At 33.0% G+C, this 21,967-nt stretch overlaps 2 protein-coding genes and 1 pseudogene across 2 annotated transcripts; all 3 read right to left on the bottom strand.

Moving 5' to 3' along the window:
- Positions 1 to 4,220: 4,220 nt before the first annotated feature.
- LOC110411245 (transcription factor MYB36-like) lies at positions 4,221 to 6,042 on the bottom strand. Its single transcript, XM_021421311.1, has 3 exons — positions 5,616 to 6,042; positions 5,274 to 5,403; positions 4,221 to 5,188 (listed from the first exon to the last, which is right to left on the bottom strand). The coding sequence occupies exons 1-3, from the start codon at positions 5,749 to 5,751 to the stop codon at positions 4,552 to 4,554; spliced, it is 903 nt and encodes a 300-aa protein (XP_021276986.1). The 5' UTR covers positions 5,752 to 6,042; the 3' UTR covers positions 4,221 to 4,551.
- A 9,788-nt stretch (positions 6,043 to 15,830) lies between these two features.
- On the bottom strand, positions 15,831 to 16,879 carry LOC110411587 (zinc finger CCCH domain-containing protein 20 pseudogene; annotated as a pseudogene).
- LOC149527539 (zinc finger CCCH domain-containing protein 20-like) lies at positions 16,815 to 17,537 on the bottom strand. Its single transcript, XM_089782755.1, is given in 4 exon segments — positions 16,815 to 16,889; positions 16,891 to 16,961; positions 16,964 to 17,356; positions 17,359 to 17,537. Coding segments are annotated over 4 exon segments (669 nt in total). The 5' UTR covers positions 17,489 to 17,537.
- Between the last annotated feature and the right edge of the window lie 4,430 nt (positions 17,538 to 21,967).

Genomic DNA, 21,967 nt, shown 5'->3' with positions numbered 1-21,967 from the left:
AGGTGATCGTTTCCTTGGAAAAATAGTGCTATTAGTTGAAAGTTTACCTAATCATTTGCTTTTAAGGATCTTCAAAACAATAATCTTGACTCTTTATAACTATTACTAATTAGTTCTGAGTTGAATATTTATTCTTCAAAAGCTATCCAATTAATCTTGTTCCCCATGCCGGTAATTTCAAAAGAATCCTAGACCCCTTGGTTGGGAGAATGAATTCTTATGTTTACATAGGGCGTGACGAAAATGCATGACAGCCATAACTGAAGCTTCTGTTCTGTATGCCTTGTAGAAACTAGCACCAAATATGTCCATACAATGGATCATGGCTGCTTCAAGAGTCAAATTCACATGGTGAATATATCTATAAATGTGAATATAGTATATGAAATGTGGTAAATATGTCAAACACACTGACTCAGATGCTGTAGAATTCTTGGTCTCTCCAGGAACTTTATTGCGTGCCGGCACATGGAAAAGATTAATGAATGGTCAAACAAATCCGGATGCAGTGCATTAAATTAAAGTCATTCAAATATTTGATGCGCAAGGAAAGACAGATTGAAGGCTAGTATACTAGTATATATACACAGGGCTACGCTAGAAAAAAAGGGCTTTTGACAGTTCAACGTTTCAGATTGAACCTTGTAATTAATAATCCTGGAAAGCAAAGTGGTCTCTCTGCTCCCCTCTCTCTTCGATTTCTCCTTCACCATTCATAAGTTTGGGAAAGAAAACAAAATCTCAAAATTCAAAAGGTTTAATTACCCACAATGCCAATTTATTGTCCTTTAATCAGCATCCTTCGTAGAGAAGCGCTAAATAGTCCCCCAAGTCTTAGCATCTAATTTATATGATCTAGTTCCCATCTCTTAATTATAATTAAAAGTTTTTAATTAGATGGAGTTCTTCCTTGAATAATCTTTGCTACATCATATGCAAGTCTTCTACATTTTTTCAACCTTTTCAAATTCATCATATATACAAGACACAAAAATTTTACTAGAATCACATGATATCTAACTATATTAAAATTACTTTTTCGCTCAAATTAAAAAACCTTAAAAAAAATTGAAATACTTTCAAGTTATAGTGATTTTAGAGTGGTAAAATTATTCATATGTCAAGTTGGAGTATTTTTGATACATAAATATAATAAGAATCACTCTTTTTATTATGAAATGATTTTAGATTAAATGCATGTCGTAAAATTTAAACATGATATCAGAACAAATATTACGTTGTTATTATTTCTTTTGTGGTAGTGCTTTTTGTGATAAGTTGTCACATGTTAGATTTGTTGTCCTTATACGTAAAGGTAAATATTAGAGTGGTGATTAAAAAATTACATTTATGTTAAAGTTGGAGATATAGAGATACATAAATATATTAAAGACCACTTTATTTATTAATAATTGATTTTAAGGTAGATATCTATTTTAAAAGTTAAATGGGTGGTAGTTATATAACAGGGGATTCCGAGATGCATAAAAACATCAATGTGTAACCCTTCTTTCCAAGTTCACATACGTCTTAATATTTCTTTCAAAAGAAGGAAAAAAGATCACACATTAATTCAAGTCAAACAAGTTCATGCATTGCGCGAATCAATTCTTCACCGTGACATAAAGTTGCAACACATACCACAACTCTATTCCGTAGTGCATGAAGGTTTTATCCAATTGTATTAAAGTGTTCAAAACAAGTTTTAAGGATCTTACCTTCACTTACATTAATAGAGAGGCAAATACTTTGATTGACGGGCTTGCAAAAATTGAGATTATCAAGTTCAATCGTTTTTTAACTTTGTTCTAATTCTGTTTCAGAAAATGAATGTGTTTAGCCTCTATTTTGTTCATCCTGTTAATTTATTTTGTTGAGTTGATGAATTTCTGAATTTATGTTAAATTTTTTCCTTTCTATTGCTATAACATTTTTGGAAATCAATCTTTTAAACTGTTCTTGACAGTTTTTTTGTATGGCCTTAACTGGTTTTGTTTTTATGATCACTTGCCATTAAAAAAAAAAGTGCAACTCATTCAACAACAAATTTTTGAGAAAACAATCAAAGTATTTCAAGGAGGGTAAAGGAAGCAACCACAGCAGAAGTTAAGAAAGCTGTTTCTCTCTCTGCTTTTTGTTTGTATGTTGATTAATTAGTGTGGAGCAAAGGAAAGTTAAAGGAAGCAGGGTCCAACTTCCAAGTGGGGAAGGCTAGACAGAGAGAGTTGGGGTCTACAGCATTGACTCGAGGCAAAGTAGCTGCAAGTTGTCGCTGGGGGTCACAGTTTGTCTACTTCAAAGTCAAACTGACCTGCTAAAAATGAAGCAAACATGGTGAGGCTAATTCACGAGAAGGAGACAATCACATTTCTTATTAATAATAGATAGAACCTTCAAACCTTCTAACCCCACCTGTCTTTTGACTTGCAGGACTTTGGGTTTTCGTTCATCGTGACCAGTCCATAACGAAAACTAAAGTTTTTCCACTATGAAATTATAAGTCAGGAGTTTGAAGAATGTGGCTACAATAAATAACTTTGATGCTACATTAGACACTTTGTTGGGGATGAATTTCCAAAACAGTCATTTTCCTGATTTTTCTACCACTGATAATTATTTCTTAGATAATTGGCTTTGAAGAGAAGGATAAGAAAAACTTTGGGATATGTGTATTCAAATTTCGTCCGCGCCAGACGAATATTCAGGAGGATGATAAGGAATATATGAGTCCTTTAGAAAATCTGGCATCCTTTGAGACCATAATTCACGACTTGACTACCGAAAGTTGCCCTTGATAAGTAATTTCTATAATTTTTTTCTCTGGTAAAATTTTCTGGGTTTAGCTAGGTAATGGACAGCGATTTATCAGAAGACCTACTCTTAATTTTATGGCTTACACTAAGCTTGCCTGAACAAAAAATCTTAACTACTGCATTAGAATTTTTAGTCCTTGATGAAAAATATATTGGCAAAACTTTTGAAGTCTTCTGTGTTCAAATAAGCGATGGATTGGGCGGTCTCAAAAATTTTTATGAGTGATGTTAACCATTAATAATTTGACAAGTTTTTATTTATTAATCAAATCTAAGTATAAATATCCATAAATCATATAAAGTTAAATTTAAAAATTAAATAATCGAATAATTTATCTAAAAAATAAATAAATAAAAAATTCATAATTTCAAAATATTATTTGACATACAATACTATTTTCTATTAACTAGATTCTATTTGAGTCCTAAACTATCAATTAATCAAAAAATATTTACATATGAAATATTTAAAAATTTAATTTGAATTAAAAATTATTAGATGTGTTGTTTTGAGAGAATGAAAAACATAGTCAAAGATTGAGAAGAAGAAGTCTTTCTACATGTCTCAAGACTTGAATTTTTTTGAAGGGATAGAGAGAGTAGTTTAAGTTTTGATTTTTTTTAATAAAATTTTAAATTATAGAAAAAAATATCTTTTAGTATTTAAACATTAATAGATAAATTATTTTTTGATAAATTTATTTAAAATCTTTAATCTTTTTCCTACCAAATTACAACAAAAAAATAATAAATTTATTATTGTCATTGATTATATAAAATTCTAATTAAATAATATATTTATATAGATTTTTAGGAATTGAGTACACCACTTCTACAAGGCCGGGTCCGGGAGTTGCAGCAGATATGTGTAGTGTATATGGTAGCTTAAATGGTGCAAAGATGATTGTGAGGCTTAGAGAATGTCGAATATATTGGTTTGATATGGGTTTTAGGGATATTCCAAACAGTAGCAGCCCTAAAGGTGAAGAATAGTCATCCTAATCGAATCAAATACTAACAATGTTGATCAAGAAAATGTCATAGTGATGTTGATGATGCATGACTGACTCCACCCCGAATTTGTTACGTTTATACATCACATGCATGCTTATCGATCATTGACTCATCCTATTAAAAACTAGTCTTGCTTGAGAACTTGGGTGGCCGATAGCAGTATGATGTGTACTTGCATAAAACTGATTTCGATGACTCCCTAAAGACCAGAAAAAGAAAATGAAAATTATCCTAAAAAAATGAGTGGGGGTGTATCATGCATCGGCTTTATGTGATCACTGACAGATGGAGACGTTTTCTTCAACTTTGAATTGGCTAAACCAACGCAACTTTCGTGACGACTGACCAGTCAGAAGCTAATACTCACCAATTCCGGTGACTGCTTTCCCTCAAACTCATGAACCTTTCACCTTAGCAATCAAGCAAAGCTTAGTAAAACTGAGGCTCCACTGACGAAGAATCCCCATAAACAGTGTAGTAGGAAATAGTACACCCCACATGACTAATTAATTACAAGCTGCTGATTTCATACTTTCCACCGGTTTAACTTTACTATCAGTTACATTGAACATAGCCTGGTAAACATCCAATTATAACTTATAAAAGTTATTGTCTCCACTATGTCCTTAATTCTACCACTACTTAATTTCTCCTTTATTTAAAAAAAAAAAAAAAGCTTTTTCCCATCTTCAACTGTTCAACATTGATTTGGATTACATTAGGGTTAATAACTGTTAGACAGAGAAGTTGTAGAATAAAAGTTCCCAAAGCATGGAGCATCTTCTTCACTACTTTTAGCTTGGAAGGTCAAGCCACTGAAAAGATCGTGAGGGCCGTCAAAATCAAGGTCCGGTACGAGTCCTTGATCTTCCGCGCCTCCCTTGCCTGACCAAGTAGTAGCATAACTCATGTTCTCCATGGGAAAAGAAGATGAATTGGAAAGACTTGAAACTTCTTGAGAAGATGACATACTGTAATTGTTATTGGCTGTACTCGTGCTATAGTCTGGAACTTCCATGAGCCCTGGAAGGGGAAACTGATCAATTTGGTCCAAGATTAAGCCGGGATAATCATAATTTTGTCGGTGATTCATTTCTGTCATATATGAAGATGATGTACTGCCATTTGCATTCAAGTAATCTGAATTCCCATAAGCACGAGCTTCAGCTTCAGAAGGAATTGAAGCAGAAAATTGCCCCGAGTTGAGATTACTGGTAGAACTGTCAGTGGTTATTTCATTGTTGCTAGTTTTGTTGAGTCCAACTTTTCCTGCCAACAGCTTTTTCTTCAACTTGGTGTTCCAATAGTTCTTTATATCATTGTCAGTTCTTCCTTGCAGTTGGGCAGCTATAACAGACCACCTAAACCAAGAACATAGTTTAAAGTTATTCAGATATAATCAAAAAGAAAATTAACTAAAGATATAGGTGTTGAATTGGTACTTGCCTGCTTCCTATGCTACGATAAAAAGAGCATATAACGTTATCTTCTTCCTCGGTAAATCCTCCATGCTTGATGTCTGGTCTGAGATAGTTAAGCCACCTTAACCGACAACTCTTGCCACAGCGTTTAAGCCCTAAAAAAATATAGAAATTAATTATCAACAAACAGAAGCAAAAGTACATATATAAGATACAGTCTGCTTTGAGATGCATATATATGCCACGAAATTAAATTAAATATTTTATGAACAGATCTCATCGCTTGTTTTTGTAGAAAATCATCTTTGGCGTTGACCCCTAGGTTTAAGAAAGAAGTATAGATCGATGATTAGGAGAGGAAAGAGACCTGCTTTGCGGGGTAGAGCAATCCAATTGCCTCCAGTCCCATGTTTCTCAATGAAGTTTCTGAGGATGTTATCTTCATCGGGTGACCATGGCCCTCTATTCACGTTGGCTTTGTCACAGCATGGAGCTCGCCCCATCGAGCCACTTAGTCACACAAATTCAACCTCACCAAGAGCAAAGAAGAAAGAAAAACCGAGAGAGAGAGAGAGAGAGAGAGAGAAGGTTAAGAGAAATGCTTGAGCTACCGATAATGGCTAGGTATGCGTTATGATATGGTCTTATTCTTAAAGCTGGATACGAAACTTGACTTTTTCTGACTCTTTCATACAAAAATACCAATAGGATCATTTTCTAGTATTGATTTCTTTTTGTTTGAGAGCCAAGTCAATGCAGGTGTTTGAGAGAACACGGAGATTTCATGCTTTTGCTGTCAGCTGCAAAGCCCATTGGCAGTTTTTTTCCTTACATATGCATATGACTCAAACAAATGTGAAGTACTCTTGCCTTCGATTAATTTTCACGCGGTTTCTGCTTGACCCCTCAATATTGCCCATTTCTGTGAGAATCAATAATGCCTTGCTTCGTCCTCACTAACATTAATCAATTCACTCTACTTTCCTCTCTAACTTCCAGATGAATTCTCTATTAGTAAAAATCAAAGTTGATTGGTATTTATAAATACTTACTGAAAATAGTTAAAATATTATTTCTAGTATTCAAAGGGGAACTTCAATCTGTCTACAGCCTAAATAGGATGTCCTTTTAAACCTGAAATTTTCTGCTTTTGTTGTTACAAACGCATTGGAGTGAGGCGAACTGCATTAACCCAATGATTGCCATCTACCCAAAGCCCGAGGGGAGGGGGGCTAGTAGGGCCTGTCTCTCAAAATTTTTATAATTTTTATAACAATATTTATTTTTTAAAAGTTTTATAACTTTATCTTTACAATAATTTTATAACATATTCTTATTTTTGAAAAATTTTATAATTTTATCTCTATAATAATTTTATAATTTTGTTCCTTATTTTATAATTTTCATAACATATTAATATGTGATTTGAATTTGTGTTTGTCTTACATTTTATAAGGGAGTTATTAGAGATAATAAATGATCTATTAAAAGCTTTATAACTTAAGTCTCAAGACGTACTTAATGCAATTCATTTAGTATTGCTTACTAAAAAGCATATCCAACAATTGAGAAAAGATAGATAGGAACCTTTGCTTATTGGTTGGTGCATGATCTTTTACCTAAAAAATAAAATTCGAGTCCCCTCTCTCTTAATTATAAAAGAAAAAAAAATTATGAAAAATATGAAATTGAGATTCATGATATGGGGCTAGATACAAATTAAATAAAGGTTGTCTTCAAAAGGATCATACCATAATTGAGCACGATTGTCAAATTTACTTATTTCTAGCTGCTATTTACTCACTCTTGCAAGAAGCAGATTCTAGATTTACTAAGAATGTGGTAGAGTTGCTTACTCTTGGTACATTTTTCAACCTTCACAATGATTTTAAATTATTTGATATTGAAAGTATTTGCAACCCTGCAAATAAAAATTGTCCTAATGACTTTACTAAGCATGATAAAATGCATCTAAAATTAAATCTATTCAAACTTGATATTCTTCATAATCACGTTTTGAAAAATGTATTTACACTTTTTGAATTATGCAAGTGTTGAATGAAGACAAACCATCAAAAGCTTAGTTCCTTATTGATAGATTACTTTGGCTTGTCTTGACTTTTCTAGTTTTCACTATAACATCAAATGGTGCATTTTTTGTTATGAAACTCGTTATGAATGAGATTCATAATAAAATATTAAATGATTTTTTTAAAAATTCGTTAATCATTTTAATTGAAAAGAAAATCATTCGAAATTTTGATATTGATTCAATAATAGATGCTTTCAATTTTATAAATGATCATTGATATTAATTAAAGATGTTCAATCTTAGCACGTAATAATTGTTAAAAATATCTTTATTTTGTATTTAACACTTATTTGTGTAATTTTTACATGAATTGTTTCTATTCAAATTATTTTATATTTTTGTCAAATATTAAATTTTTAATATGACTATTTTATAGACATTGTCTATACTCCAACACACAAAATCCTAATTTCGTAACTGTATCCATCCTGTAGCATGCCAAAAGTGCTAAAGCATTGATTAGTAGCCTCTTACAATTGGATTTCTACAGCCCAAGTTTCCGATCACGGGGCTCCTCTCCATGTTCCAAATCAACATCCTCTTTCTCTCTCATTTTTTTTTTTTACTCTTCTCTTATGTCTTTTTTTTTTTTCAAAGCATTCGATGGAATTTCATTCCTTAATGGATGTGTACAAAAGTTACCTCATTTTGGTAGTATTGTAGTAAAAACATATAGGACATGTCCCTAATATGAGATAAATTACGTATAATGAAACAAAATACACCTAAAAGTCTACTAGTATGAACAACCAAAACTCAGAGCCATTTCCTTATTAAACACATGGCTCCTGCACAATCTCCATAGCTCTCTGGTTTACAAAAAATCTCAACAAGCATTGTGTGTCATTCTTACTGGACATACCTCACTTTGACTATACATCAATACCGAAAGAAAAATCAATTTATTTCTCTAGTATTGATTTATCAACTAGCACAGAGAATCTCTATTAATTGTTAAACCAACAACATAATGCATATATACAAGTCTTAATGGGTTGCACATGTTATGAAGTTGGAGACAATAAGCATTTTTTTTATTATTATTTTACTTTTTTCTTTATAACTCATTACTGAAATACATTTTATTCTTCAAATGTCGAATACAACTTTCTTAAAAGACTATTGTAAATTTTTTTTTTTGATTTACATATTATAAAAAATTATCATCTCTTATAAATCTTTTGATTGTTGGTTAAATTCAATATATTAGTTTTAAAAAATTTTAACTTTTATTCCTCTTCATCTTTGACCCTCAACAAAAGTTGTTTAGCTCTGCCCTTGCGCAAAGCAGCTTTGTAACCTGATTAAACAAATGTTTTGGAGGACCAAATGTATTAATTTCTTTGTAAACATATAATAAAAAGCAATGCTTAGTTTTTGAATTCAAATTATACATGACACTTTATGGTCACCTTGGATTTTACTAACCAAACATTGAATATGAATATGTAAGATTTGATTAATTGATCAACCTAATGAAATACTTTTAAAATATTCATCCTATTAAAAATAAGTATTATAAAGAAAATTTTTCATATTTTTAACCTTTAAGCCAAAAGTTGACTGAATTCTTCAAAGCAAGATTCAATTGATTAAATCAATGAAACTGAAACTTTTCCCATTTTTAACCATGATCCTTTGACAGTCACTTTCATAATAAAGAAATCTAATAAATGGATTGAATGGTTATTAGAAGGCCAAAGTGAAAAGCCAAATTTTTTAAATATATTTCAGCCATCAAATTAGTATAGTTTTCATTATATTATATTCATTAGAATTTGAAAAATAAAGGGATTCTCGAAATGGAAATGTTGAATTTCCATTGTTGAAAACTTTCTAAGACTTCCCTTAATACTATATAGTAAAGATATAATATAACAGATTGTGAGGATGAGTAAAGTCAAACTTTGGACCAAATTGTAGTTGGGCCCAAGTCATTGGTCCCAGTCTAAACTCATAGATGCTTTAAATTAATGAAGGAAGCTTTCTACAAAAAGGTAAATATTGGGCCATTAGCCTCTCTCCGACCTTGCTTCTGGACTCAATTGGGCCCGTAAGTCCATACCGAAATACCGACAAACTTTGTGGAAGCTGGAGGGAGAATTTAGTGCATTAGATGATAACTTCGATGTTTGTTGATTGGTTATTGGTTAGAACAACTTCTTGTTTTTGTTCCTTATTTGAACTGGTTGTTGTTGTAGCAATAATCCTTTCTCGTTTTCGGATCAAGGAAAATTTCAGTTATCCAAGACGGAGCCCTCTATCCTTTCCTTTACATGGTCAGGGTGACCAAAGGAAAATGCACGAAATTTAACTGTTAAATATGTTGATTTCTTTTTTATTTTTTTAATTTCAAATGTTATATATATGTTGATCTTTCCAAATATTAAGACTTCTAACTTAAAAAAATGCCCAAAGTCAATTTCTTCTTCAATGGTTTTAGTCTTTTTTGGGCCTTGATGTAAGTCTATTTCCTTCACCAGCTGCAAGACATAAGATGAGTATGAAGCACAAACCCATTTCATGAATCTCACTAAAAATAGCAAAAGCAATTCTCGGGTATTTCTTTCTTTCTTCATTTAAAAATCTAAATATCTTTATCTGCGCACTAATTATTGATTTATAAACAAAGCGAAAAGTTCCGAAGAGCTATTTTAAAAATAAGAATATGAGATTCTCTTTTAAAAATCTCGAATTTAAATTCTGAATATAATAAAATTGGAGAAAATTATTTTTTATTGTATAACTAATTCAAAATCCTTATATAAAAAAACCAAAACAAAAAAAGGTAAAAAATTTGCTATAAGCTTTACCAACTCCACCTAGTTCTTGAGCATTAAGGTAAAATTTTAAGAGTGTGTTTAATTGAAGGAAATGAAATAGCTATTCTGTGCTTATTCTTATTACTAACTTAAAAATGTATTTAATTCAATAGAATCACTATTCTTCAAAATAGTTATTTCAGCAAAATCCGAAATAGCCATTACCGAGCTCTCTTTTGGTAATTGCCACTTCAGGCTGGTGATAATTCAAAAAAAATATAAATAGGATGAAAATACCTATTTAAAATTTTAAAAATTACTCGTATATAATATAAAATTTTTTCATTTCTCCAGTTTTCTTTCTCTCTTTCTGGACCCATCTTTTTTGTCTCTTTTTACATTCCCTCTATCACCGAAGGCCAACGAAGGCGACGACGCTGCTGATGAGAAGCATCGATCTGGCACTTTCCCAACCATGCGGAGCGTTGATCTAGCGCTCTTTGATCAAACCATTCGCGGGTAGTGTCGAATTTAACGCTTCCCAACTAGATCTCATGGTCGAATCTGGTGCTCCACGGTCAAATCTGATCATGGAAAACGTCGATTTGACTCTCCTTGACTTTATTGGGCTATCGTGAGTGCATATTAACCCTCTCTTACTAGCCAACCACATCTCTGGTGGTCGATAAGAAAACGGAAAAGAAAATTAAAATGAATTTAATATAAAAATGCTTAATTTTAAATGAAATATAAATTATTAATATTTTTAAATTAAAATAAATAATCACATTAAAATTCAAATAACAATTCATTAATATTTCTAATAAATGATTAAAATAGTAAATATTTTAATTTAAAAATTAAATATTATAACAAAATACATAATGCTCAAATAAACTCCTAAACTATTTAAGAATATTCAAATAAGTCTTTATTCTTTTATTGCGTTCAATCAAGTTCTCGTATTTTTATTTTGAGTCAAATAAATCTTAATTATTAATGATTGACTAATTGTAATTACTAAAAATACCATTTGTTATTTTAAATTCACATAGCACTGATATGATATTAATGTAGACAGTGAAAAATTTCATATGATCATATTATCTTATCATATTAATATGTCATATCACCATTAATTATGATACGTTGGTATGCCATATCATAATCAATTATAATATTTTAACATATCATGTTAGCATCACATAATTTAAAATAACAAATGATATTTTAATTAAGTCAATCATTAGTGCTAAAGGTTTATTTGACTTAAAATAAAAACTATAAAGCTAATGGCTTAATTGAACATAATAAAAGTATAGGAGTTTTTTTGAATTTTCTTGAATAGTTTAAGAGTTTTTCATATATTATGTCATAATAAAAAATATTTTTTAAGATAAAATACTCTTATCTCTTAAATTTTAATCAAAATTACACGAAAATTTATTAATTTTTAAAATAAATACCTTATCCAAAAAAAGATTTTTCGTTAAACATATAAGTCCAATCGTTAGTCAACTGTAAATATTTTCGTCAACTTGCTAATATAGTATTTTTTTACACTTAATTAATTTTTAAAATTATTATTATATAATTTTATTTTTATTATTTTTTATTTAAAAAAAAAAAAACCTCCCAAGGTGGGAGCTCCATTGCTCCCTTGTGGATCCCGATCAAGACTCCTAAGAGAGTATTAGATCTAGCTCTCCCTTGGAAGCATCCGTGCTCCCCTTGGAGAGCTCGATTTAGGGGGGCCTTTTCCCCGAAAGGAGCACTGATGCTCCCCTCCGTTGGGAGCACCGATCTGGTGCTCGCCTCCCTTGAGAGCATCGATAGATGGTACTTTCTGTTTTTTCTTTAAATTTTTAAATATAAAAATAATTTTTTAATTAATAAAAAATAAAATATTTGAATTTTTTTAATCTTTATTAATAAATTTTATATTTTTTAAACGAAATATTTATTTTAAAAATTAATGAACCCACTTATAATTTAACTAAAATTTAAAAAGAGTTGAAATATTTTACTTATATTTTTATCTTTTATCACTTATTCTTTAATTATTTTTAAAACGACCTCTACTAATTAAATATTGAAATAATTCATAATAATAATTACTATCTTATTTTATTTTTATGAATTAAATTAAATAATAATTATTTTTTTATTCTATTTTGATAAAAAATTATTATATTTCTTTTATATTTCATTATACGAACCAAACGTACCTTAACAAAAATTAAACAATTAAAAGACACGCCATGATGGTAGGGAACTAAATAAACGACCAAGACTTCACCACGGGTCTCCTGAAAATGAGAAAGACTCCAAGAGGAACTAATAATTAATGCTGTTCATTGCGTACCTAATCTGCTGCCAAAGATTCCCAGAAAATTTTTCATTTAAAAGTACTGCTACAATTCTTTAATCTATAAAAAGGTCCAAATAAAAAATTTACTATATATCCCCAATCTATTCCAATAAAGAAAAATCTACCCAAATCATGCTTCGTCTTAATTAGCTATATCTAAATTGCACAGCATCATATAACTCCAATTCCAAAAAGTCTAAACATTACTAGTTGTTTCTATCAAAGTATCAGCATGCATCAGATTATACAAAACTTTTCTTTCCCTATCCAAACTGTTTGTTTCTAGGCAAATATTCTAGGTTAGATTAAATAATAAAGCCAAATCTTTGCAAACAAAACCTAACAGTCTACCCTAAACCATGGGATAAGTTTGAACATTTTTTCTTTTTTTTTTTTAAATTTAAATGTTCAATAGCGAAAAGTCAGCTAATGAAACCATTGATTAGCACTTGAAAGGGACTTCCATTGCTTGTGCACTCCGAATTTTACATCAGTTACTTGGATTTGACGGTAACCTTGATTTGTTGGCAAATCACACTACACGAAACCCCATTTTAATTTTGTTTGTGCTTATGATTTTGGCTTTGCGTTTGACAAAACCATATCCCCACTCCATCTTGTCTTTTTCCTCTCTTTTTCATTTCCCTTAATATTTAATGGTTTATATCAATGAATATGGGCCCATTCTTGCCTTTTTCTTTTTTCAACTCGGAGATTTTGATCAACGTCGACCATGATTAAGATTTCACATTGACATTGTAAGAAGATATCCGAGGACTTTAGGCAACACCCGGCAAAAGTCATCATCCTCACATGTCCTAGATTACACTTTCTTATACAATAAATATATTAGACAAATATTTAAAATTAATTTAATTACAAAAAAATGATAAAAGAAAACATATAATACGCAACCACCAAAATATATTTTTCCGTAGGGAAAAAAAAGGTTGTTTTTTATGAAAAATCATGAATTATTATATTATATGCAATATTGAGATGAAAAGACAATATGGATAATTAAGTAGTCCTAGTATTATGTTTCGAGAATTGAGAGCAAACAAAATTATTAAAACTTTGTGATTAGTTTTTAGCCTAGGGCTAGATATATAATAGACATAGCACATGTGTGTTCTTTAAGTTAACCACTCACTGTAGGCCGGTCGTCGGTTGAAGGGACATCATGAGTCTTAGAATCCCGGCTGCGGACTAGCTTAGCCCTAGAGTTTACAGTCAATAATAATGCCACATCGATCCATATGTCTTTCTCGATTCAGTGGATTGATATCACGAAGAAAAGTGATCGCCAGCGACTCAATAAAGTCTCCAACTTCAAGACTATGTACAGTTGGAATAGTAAAAGAAACAATGGGAGTTAAGATGCAATTGGAATATTTTAAAATTTCATTCGATTGGTATTATTCATTAAAAAATAAAAAATATAATCAAATTGAATATTCTGGTTTAAATAAAATTGATTATGTGCTTTGTTGGGTGAATAAATTTGTAAAAAGGAAAAAAAAAAAAACCTTCGTCCAAAATTGCTGCATATGCGAGAGATATATATTGGTTTGAGTTCATACGGGATAGCCATGGGGGGAAGGAATTAGCTTCGAACGCGACGCTGTTTGTTCTAATTTTTTTATTTTAAAGTCATGTCCCCAGTCGAAAAGGAATCATTTATTTTATTTTAGGGTAAAACATAGTACAAAATTGATGCATATTACATATTATATGATAGAGGGCTGAATGCGTTCGGCAGCCATGCAGAGGCAGCGCAAAAGTTTATGAACTGATAGATGCCAACTGTCGAGTCTCTAAGGACTAGAATTTATGAGCAGTACCTGGTTCATTTATGCGTCTTGGATACTTATATTTTTCTGATACAAATCTTTCAATAGTAAACTGTGATAACGAATTTTCATCTTTGTAAACTACAACTCCATGCAAGTAATTACTAAAATTTTTGTGCATAATAGCTTTTAACAATATTTTGTATATCAGTTCTTTTCTTGCTATTGCAAAGTGAAGAATGAAGGTGAGAACAAATATAATTTACCCTGGTCAACTGATGAAAAGTTAGTTTATGTTTGGAGTCTAAATACTTTGCCTATAAGCTAATGTAACATCACTATTTGTTTCTTTGTACACGAAAATTCGGCGGATTGACAGCTGCAATTATATTCTTACAACTTCCCTGTAAAATTCCACTCCTTTCTTGCCTTTTTCTTCTTCTTGCCTCCTTGCCTTTGGCGCAACCAGCTGTGGGGTATCTCTCGCGTATCTATGTCTTCGGATACAAATTAAAACGTCATGACTCATACCCCAATATGCATTTAGCTTTCACAGGACAGATATATATATATGATATACATATCAAGATCTCATCTTGAAATGGCTTTTGCAATTAATTTAGTTGACCATTTTTGTTGATGGCAGAGCAATTAAATAGCACTTGCTGCTACCGACTCTTGACTAAATTTAGTGTTTTAAAGAAAAGCCTTATGTTGGTTGACAAAAAGAAAAGTAGAGAGCTGATTTCAACCATTGAATTAATAAAAACAAAACCATCAAATAACTGAACCTACGAGTAAGGAGGGGGAGAAACATTATTATATGAGCGGTAAACAGGACCTACCCAAAGCGCACTCTGTTAACAATTTCAAAGAAAGGGAATTACAGGGGTAAAATCCTCAATGTCTAAATCAAGCTTTCATCAGTGTCATTATTATTTCAAGCCCCATCAAAGGGCGGCCTACATCAACATGATTTGGTCTAGTTTTGCACGTCCAAAATCATCCAAAGTCGAAGCGCTAACGATCAACCGGCTAAGACTTCATCACTCCCCAACAAACGGACGTACCATCGTTCACCTTGTCAAAGCCGAATAGAGATTCATGATGTTGCGTGTTGGGAGGGTTAAAAATAAAAGAACAAGTAAAGTCGAGGGCAAGTCTGGTTGGTTCCTCTTTTCAGAGATGTTTCTTTCTACACTTAATAGCACACTCTGTCTGTGTCCCACCTTGACTGGAACGGGGAAAAGAGTTTTCTCTTCAAACTCTTGGACCATAGTAAAGGAAAACATTGCCAATGTTTGGTTTCTTTCCCAAAGCACTGAGGAAAACCATTTCAGAAAAATCTCCATCTCCTCCTCCATTCCACTCAGATATTGCAGCCCAGAATGACTTTTTGAGTGTTTTGACTTTGCTTAATTTCCAGTCTACTCCAAACATCATCACTCATGGAAGTTTTGAGAAGAAAAATAGCTTTAAAACAGGTTTTTTTTATCAATACTCACATGACAAAGTCTATGTTCATAGCATCATTCACAGATATGGTGTCATTCTGAGATCCATCTTGAACAAAATATACATCGCATAAATCTGTTGCAGGACCACAAGAGCATAGGTAGCTCTGAAATTTTACAACGATAATTATAATAACATTACTACTAGTTAATAGAGATCAGCAACTTGGATAATCATAATTAATACTTAATTAAGCAGAAAATCAACCATTAAAATAGAGAAAGGGAATAATCCATTGCTGCTACCTATACAAAAGCTTAAGCCTCTTTTTTTGTGAGTTATGATCTTCGGAAGTTCATAGAAAATTCCCCAAAAAGGAGATTCTAGTCTTCACCAGTTACCACCCCACCTCCACCTCCATCACTTGTAGGAAATAATATTGATATTTACACAGAATCTTCAGGTTGGTGCAGGACAGTTACCCCAAATATATTCCAGATTTTTCAGATTCCTTCTGTTTCCAGATACTATTCACAGTGAGAAGAACACCCAAAATCTAAAACCCCCAAAATAGATTCAAATAAATCGGAAAATAATGGAAAAGATTCACTTGAGAGAGCTAGCCCACAACCACCTTTCTTTTCTCACTGCACCAGGTCAGAAACCCAATCCACATCCGGACATCCAGAACACTGACCCGGGTTAACCCTACCCAAAGAATTCTCTTTACTCAGTTTCTCGAACATCTTTGCTCGTAAATCCCTTCCAGACTCAACTCTTTCCATCACCGGTTCCTCTTCACACCCGTTATCCCAGAAATCCAAGTATCCAATCCCAGGACGGGTCAAGTTGCGGGTGGGAGTACTGGGCAGGCTACAGAAACCGGGTCGGATCACCGATCCCCTTGGAGACCCAAACCCGGAAGGTGAACAGCAGCCCACTTGAGACGGCCAAGAGGAAGGCAAAGACTTAACCTTTCCCAGCTGCAGGTTCCTCAAGGAAGCGACCATCTCATTTATAGAGGCTGTACCAAGAGAACGACTCAGCGACTGAGCCATAGGAGAAACAGGCGGTGAAGACTCAGCCCGCGGACTCACCGGGGGAGACCCGAACCAGGAGAAGACCAAAAAGTCAAAGTTTTAGCACAAGAAGGCGAAACATCATAAGAAATCAGCAGAGTTCACAACCCTAAGCTGGTCCGGCGTATGAGCAAAGAAACAAACCCGACGCCTACAATTCGGCCATCTTTGCATGGCTGGGTCCGGTAACGAGCCGGGTGGAGCCAGCACTCGAAAACCCCATGAGCGAACTCGCAAGAGTCACCTTTTCGACAGTTTCCTTTCCTGAAATCAGGGCAAGCCGTACCAGAATAATGATATTTTCTCGGATCCCTCCGGCGAGCTTTTTCACCAGGATGAGCGTAAGGACACTCAGTCCAGTCATGCGACCGGCCACGTGCGCATCTCCGAACTTTGAACTCAAACATCCTGAAATGATCACAAGAGTAAGCGTCCACCGGAGAATCGGGGTTGTCCAAGCCCGAAAGCTCTGAATCCGACTCGACATCCGGTTCATTCGATGGCAAGTAACGTTGTAGCGCTGCTAACGCTTCCTGGAGGTAAAACGGGTGCCGCTATTGTTTAAGTGGTTGTCCGCTACATTGTACTTGAGAGGAGAGTAAACCTCGGGCGTTTGATCATCCTCGAGGTTAGGCCACGGTGGAACGTGAACCGTTGGATTGGGACGATGAGTTTCTCCTAGCATCATTTTTCCTTTTTTGCTCTTGGTTTGGTAGTGTTTGAGGTTTTTGAGATTTGTATACAGAAACACCGGCAAGGTTTGGTTGCTTATAAGCAGAAGCTGGTCATGGTAGAAGGGGGGATTTAACCGTGGTTAGGTTTGTAGTAACCGTAGTTGGTTAAAAATCTAGGAGCTATATTTTGTATGTTTCCGCTTTCAACTGCGGTAAAAAAATATAGGTTGGGTGTGGTGTTGTTACCGGCCTGTTGCATAAACAGATTCGAAAGTGCCCGTGAAGCGTCTCCACGTGTTGGAAGAAACGGAATTTTTAAGACAAAATGGAATTTCTAGTGCAACGTGGCTTAACGATGAGAAAGCTTGGAAATAGTGCGGTGACAGGTCTGTGAGGTGATCGATGCCTGGGAATATAATTAATCCAGCTAGGGCCCTAGTGTTCCAAAGGCGGTGGAGCTTGAGATCCGAAGGATAAAGATGAAAAAAATTTCAATTTTTTTTTTTCCTTCTTGAGAAAAGAAGAAAAGTAATAGTACTGTTGTACAAATAAACATATTGATAAATGTCCATCTACTTCTCTGACAAAACAAGAAAAAGAAGGATAAATATCAACTCTGAATTCTTTATAAAACTAAACAATTAATCTCACAATGTTAATACAAATTAAACATATTCGAAGTCTCAAAACCGCTTATTAAGTATTAACCCAAAATAATAATATGGTACACTCATTTACACTGATGTTTTACCTAATCGAGAATTTGTTCCACGTAATTTCATTTGGTCGGAAACAGTTTTGATTTCCTCATTGTATTTTCCCCTGTCCGTTGTTGGCTATTTCATGAAATTTTCCCTGTCTCCCATTTAGAAAAGGAACAGCGAAAAAGGAAGTACTGGAAAGTAACATTTGAATTGCCCCATTTGAAGTTGAAGCAAATGATTGTTACAAGCACAATATGTTCCATCCATTCTTTGTCATCACTCTCAACAGCTAACCTTGTCTTTATAGCCTTCACTTGGTTTTCCTCATCACCATTTTTCCAATCCTTCATTCTTCGTTAATTTACTCGCTATCCTAACTTGGTCTTATTGAATCGAATAATGAAGCCACACCAACATTGTATCGTATGTTACGTAGATCATCTATTAAAGAGTTGACGGTGATTTTGATTCTCAATACTCGTTTGTTGTGATTTAATTTTATTATCTTATTATTCTGGTTGTTAAAGTTGATTTTGATGAGTTAAATTAAAAATTTTGTCAAGCATGTCAATTTATTTGAAGTAATTTCATATGTTATCTTTGTCTATTTTAAATTGAATAGTCATTTTTATTTTTTTATGAGTAATAAAAATTTAATAAACAAGTATTCGAAAATTATTAAAATTCAGACTTTCCAAATATGTATATTTTAATTTTAATTTCACATGCAAACACAAACAAATTATAGTTAAAATTAGTTAATTCGATGAACTCTTAACTTATTGGCGAAACCTTAGCTTCTAAAAGACAGAACAGCCGATTCTTTTGCTTTGCTCCTTTTGCAATTTTTGGAATAACGAAGGCAGGAGCTTTAGTGCCCTTACTAACAAAACCCTTTTTTTTCTCCTTTCTTTAGGGCAATTTGTTTAAGTCACCTACGGTTCCTTGATAGGAAGGGCTTCCAACAGAAGGGCAGGTAGGTTTCCCTTTCAGTACGTCGGACATCAAAAAAATCCTTATAGAGGGAATAACTTGACCTTCGTTAGCTCTCGCATTTGACTCCCGATATCTCTTCAGATTTTCCGCTGTTTATGGAAGTGATTCCCCCATGTGCATTTTCATTCAACTTTCTGATACTGACCCAAACATTTTTGTATCGAAACCTTTTGAGTACCGAAGGAGATTGTAATTGCTTCTTGAAACGTCTAGACAGGGAGAAAACTAAAGCTGCTCAACCTCGGCCGTCAAGCCTCCATTTATTCTCCACCCTCAAAACCTTGATAAGAAAATTATAATCTCTCACTTCATGCTAGCTAGCTCTCTAAATTTAAACAAGCTTATATTTCCATTGTACTATTGTTTGTAAGAGAAGTGAAATATGTATGTATGTATGAGCTATAAAAAAACCTACAAATCAGCAATAACTATTGATTTGGTCAAAATAACTGATTAGTTTAAAATAAAAAAAATTAAAAATTTATAAAAATAGCTCAAGAACAGCGAAACTTAAAGTATTTAAAAAACATAAATTCAAAAAATTAAAAATTAACTTGAATTTTTTCATTAATTTGAATTCAACTCAAAGCAAATCATTATGTGTTAAATAATTAAATTATATAAATATCAATTACTTAATCTATTTAAAGATAATTTTTTATGTATGTAGATCACTGGAATTATTAGGGGACGGAGAGTATATAATTTAAGTGTACAGGTGGAGGCTAGATGGGGCTTGAATTGGGGTAGTAGCCATGTGCTAAAGCAGGGGATTCAACATTCAAGGACAAAGCATCAAAAGCTCTGCCGACTTTAGGGAGGACCCATAAATTTAAATTTTAGAAAATAAAAATAAAAATGTTCTGAAAATGCGCCAGAAAAGAAACCCCATGCCATCCTTTTCTATTCCAACACCTGGCACTTTTCTGGAATCCTCCTAATCTCCATATTTTCCCCACTTACCACGGAATGAATTTTACCACCTAAAGTACTAGACACCTCTTTTATTTTTCCTACCAAATTATTTAATTCCCCACGTAAATTACTCGTAATGCCACGTTCCCTTACGTTCCTCGGGAAATGAGTCCCGCCACGGTTTTTGCCGACTGTTTCTAGCGCATTCCAGAACCGTTTCATTCCCCTCGCCTAACGTGCTCACATGGTGGCAATTAATTTAATGAGAATCACTTGGCTTAGTTTACATGTAAGCCCCTTTGTCCGGGCGGTTAATTACAGCCATTTATTTGACGGTAAAAATTAGGTAAGGTTCATTAAATCTGTTATCTCAATTTTTTTCTTTATCAAATATTTATAATATTTAATCTCATAAAAAATTACTTTACATTTTAATAAAATAATTATTTTAAACACATAACTTCTTTTCACCAAATTTTTTTAAAAGAATATGTACTAAGTGTATTTTATGCTATGTGATTATATGTATGTGTAAGATATAATACTTATTTGATTGGTTTTTTTATATTTTTAATTTATTATTTATGAAATGAATATTTATAGAGGAACGGTAAGGACTCGGACTACTTTTTTTACAAAAGTACATTTTAGCTCCAGATGCATCCATATATCCTCCCCGAAATAAATGTGATCATGTAAGATAGGGACCATATAACTGTAATGATGGTTACGTTCAATGATGTTTTTCCATTCTGGGGTATGAAACTTTCGAACCAAAAATTGATTTGAAGGGATGGAAGAGGAACTTATTCAAGTACTACAAATAAATTTACAGCACCATCCTCGGAAGGACAAAATCGTCAATCTGTTACCTAGTCAACGACCGTCACGTGAAGTTTGCTAAACCAGAATGGAAGCCAAAAAGCGTAGCCAAAACGGAGCTACACGTGGCACGTCATGGTGAAACCTCTCGCGTCCCGACAAAACGCAAACGGGAGCTCGGCGTACGAGAAAAATCCCCTCTGCCCTGCCACCCCCCCCCCCCTTCTCTCTCTCTCTCTGGGAAATGTGAAAACAATACCAATTTTTATTTGTACGGACGATCTCAACATGCCTACTTTTGTTTTGGTTTATTATTTTGGGGGGAGGAGGGTGAGTTGAACCGTACGCGTGGCCTGGTCCTTTTATACTGGAGGAAACAGAAGTGACACGACGGTTGCACTATGCGAACGCCAGGAGACATGGGAAACGACTCGTGGCACCATCTTCGTGTCTCCCCTTCGTCCGCCTCCCTTGTGCATCAAGATTCGTGTGATTTTGACGCTTGCTATTTTAATGTAATTTAATTTAATTTTAGTTTTTTTATTGGTTCTACTAATGCAATGTCGATGAAAATTGGATGTTGGCCTGGCATAAATTCACATTGTAATAATTTTTTTCCAGTTTTAGTTCGTGGTTAATGGTGTGAGTACTGGCTCGTACGTTTTTATTCAAGTTATTCACCTTTAACTAAGCTCAGATTATAGAATACAGATTAAGTTTTAATTTTAATTCATATATAGCCAAAACCACAAAGTGAAAACAAATAAGAAAGAGAAATCCTATAATTGCTTTTAAAATATATATATATATATACTATAATTAGCAGCTAAGTGTTTGTTTTTAAATTTCTAAATCCTAAAATGATTCCAATTAGCTTTGTATTAATTAATTGTGTTAATTAAACAGTAACAAAATTACTTTTATTTTAGGATAATGTTGACCTGTTTTCCATGTTTTACTCTTAATTAACAAACTCATTCATGATTTGATCTTCTCGTGTCAGAGACTCAAAATCAAAAACACTAAATTATGAAAACGAAGGTTGTTTATTGAATT

Source organism: Theobroma umbraticum, unplaced genomic scaffold, assembly GCF_002168275.2.
Source record: "Theobroma umbraticum cultivar Fairchild unplaced genomic scaffold, ASM216827v3 scaffold_56.0, whole genome shotgun sequence".
NCBI classification, from domain to species: domain Eukaryota; kingdom Viridiplantae; phylum Streptophyta; class Magnoliopsida; order Malvales; family Malvaceae; genus Theobroma; species Theobroma umbraticum.
Note: the sequence above shows the minus strand (reverse complement) of the source record. Positions and strands in the feature narration are given on the sequence as shown.

Coding starts and splice junctions, on each gene's coding strand:
- LOC110411245 (XM_021421311.1), bottom strand. CDS start 5,751: ATGGGGCGAGCTCCATGCTGTGACAAAGCCAACGTGAATAGAGGGCCA. Junction 5,404..5,615: donor TGCTCTACCCCGCAAAGCAG/GTCTCTTTCCTC, acceptor ATATTTTTTTAG/GGCTTAAACGCTGTGGCAAG. Junction 5,189..5,273: donor TATCGTAGCATAGGAAGCAG/GCAAGTACCAAT, acceptor TTCTTGGTTTAG/GTGGTCTGTTATAGCTGCCC.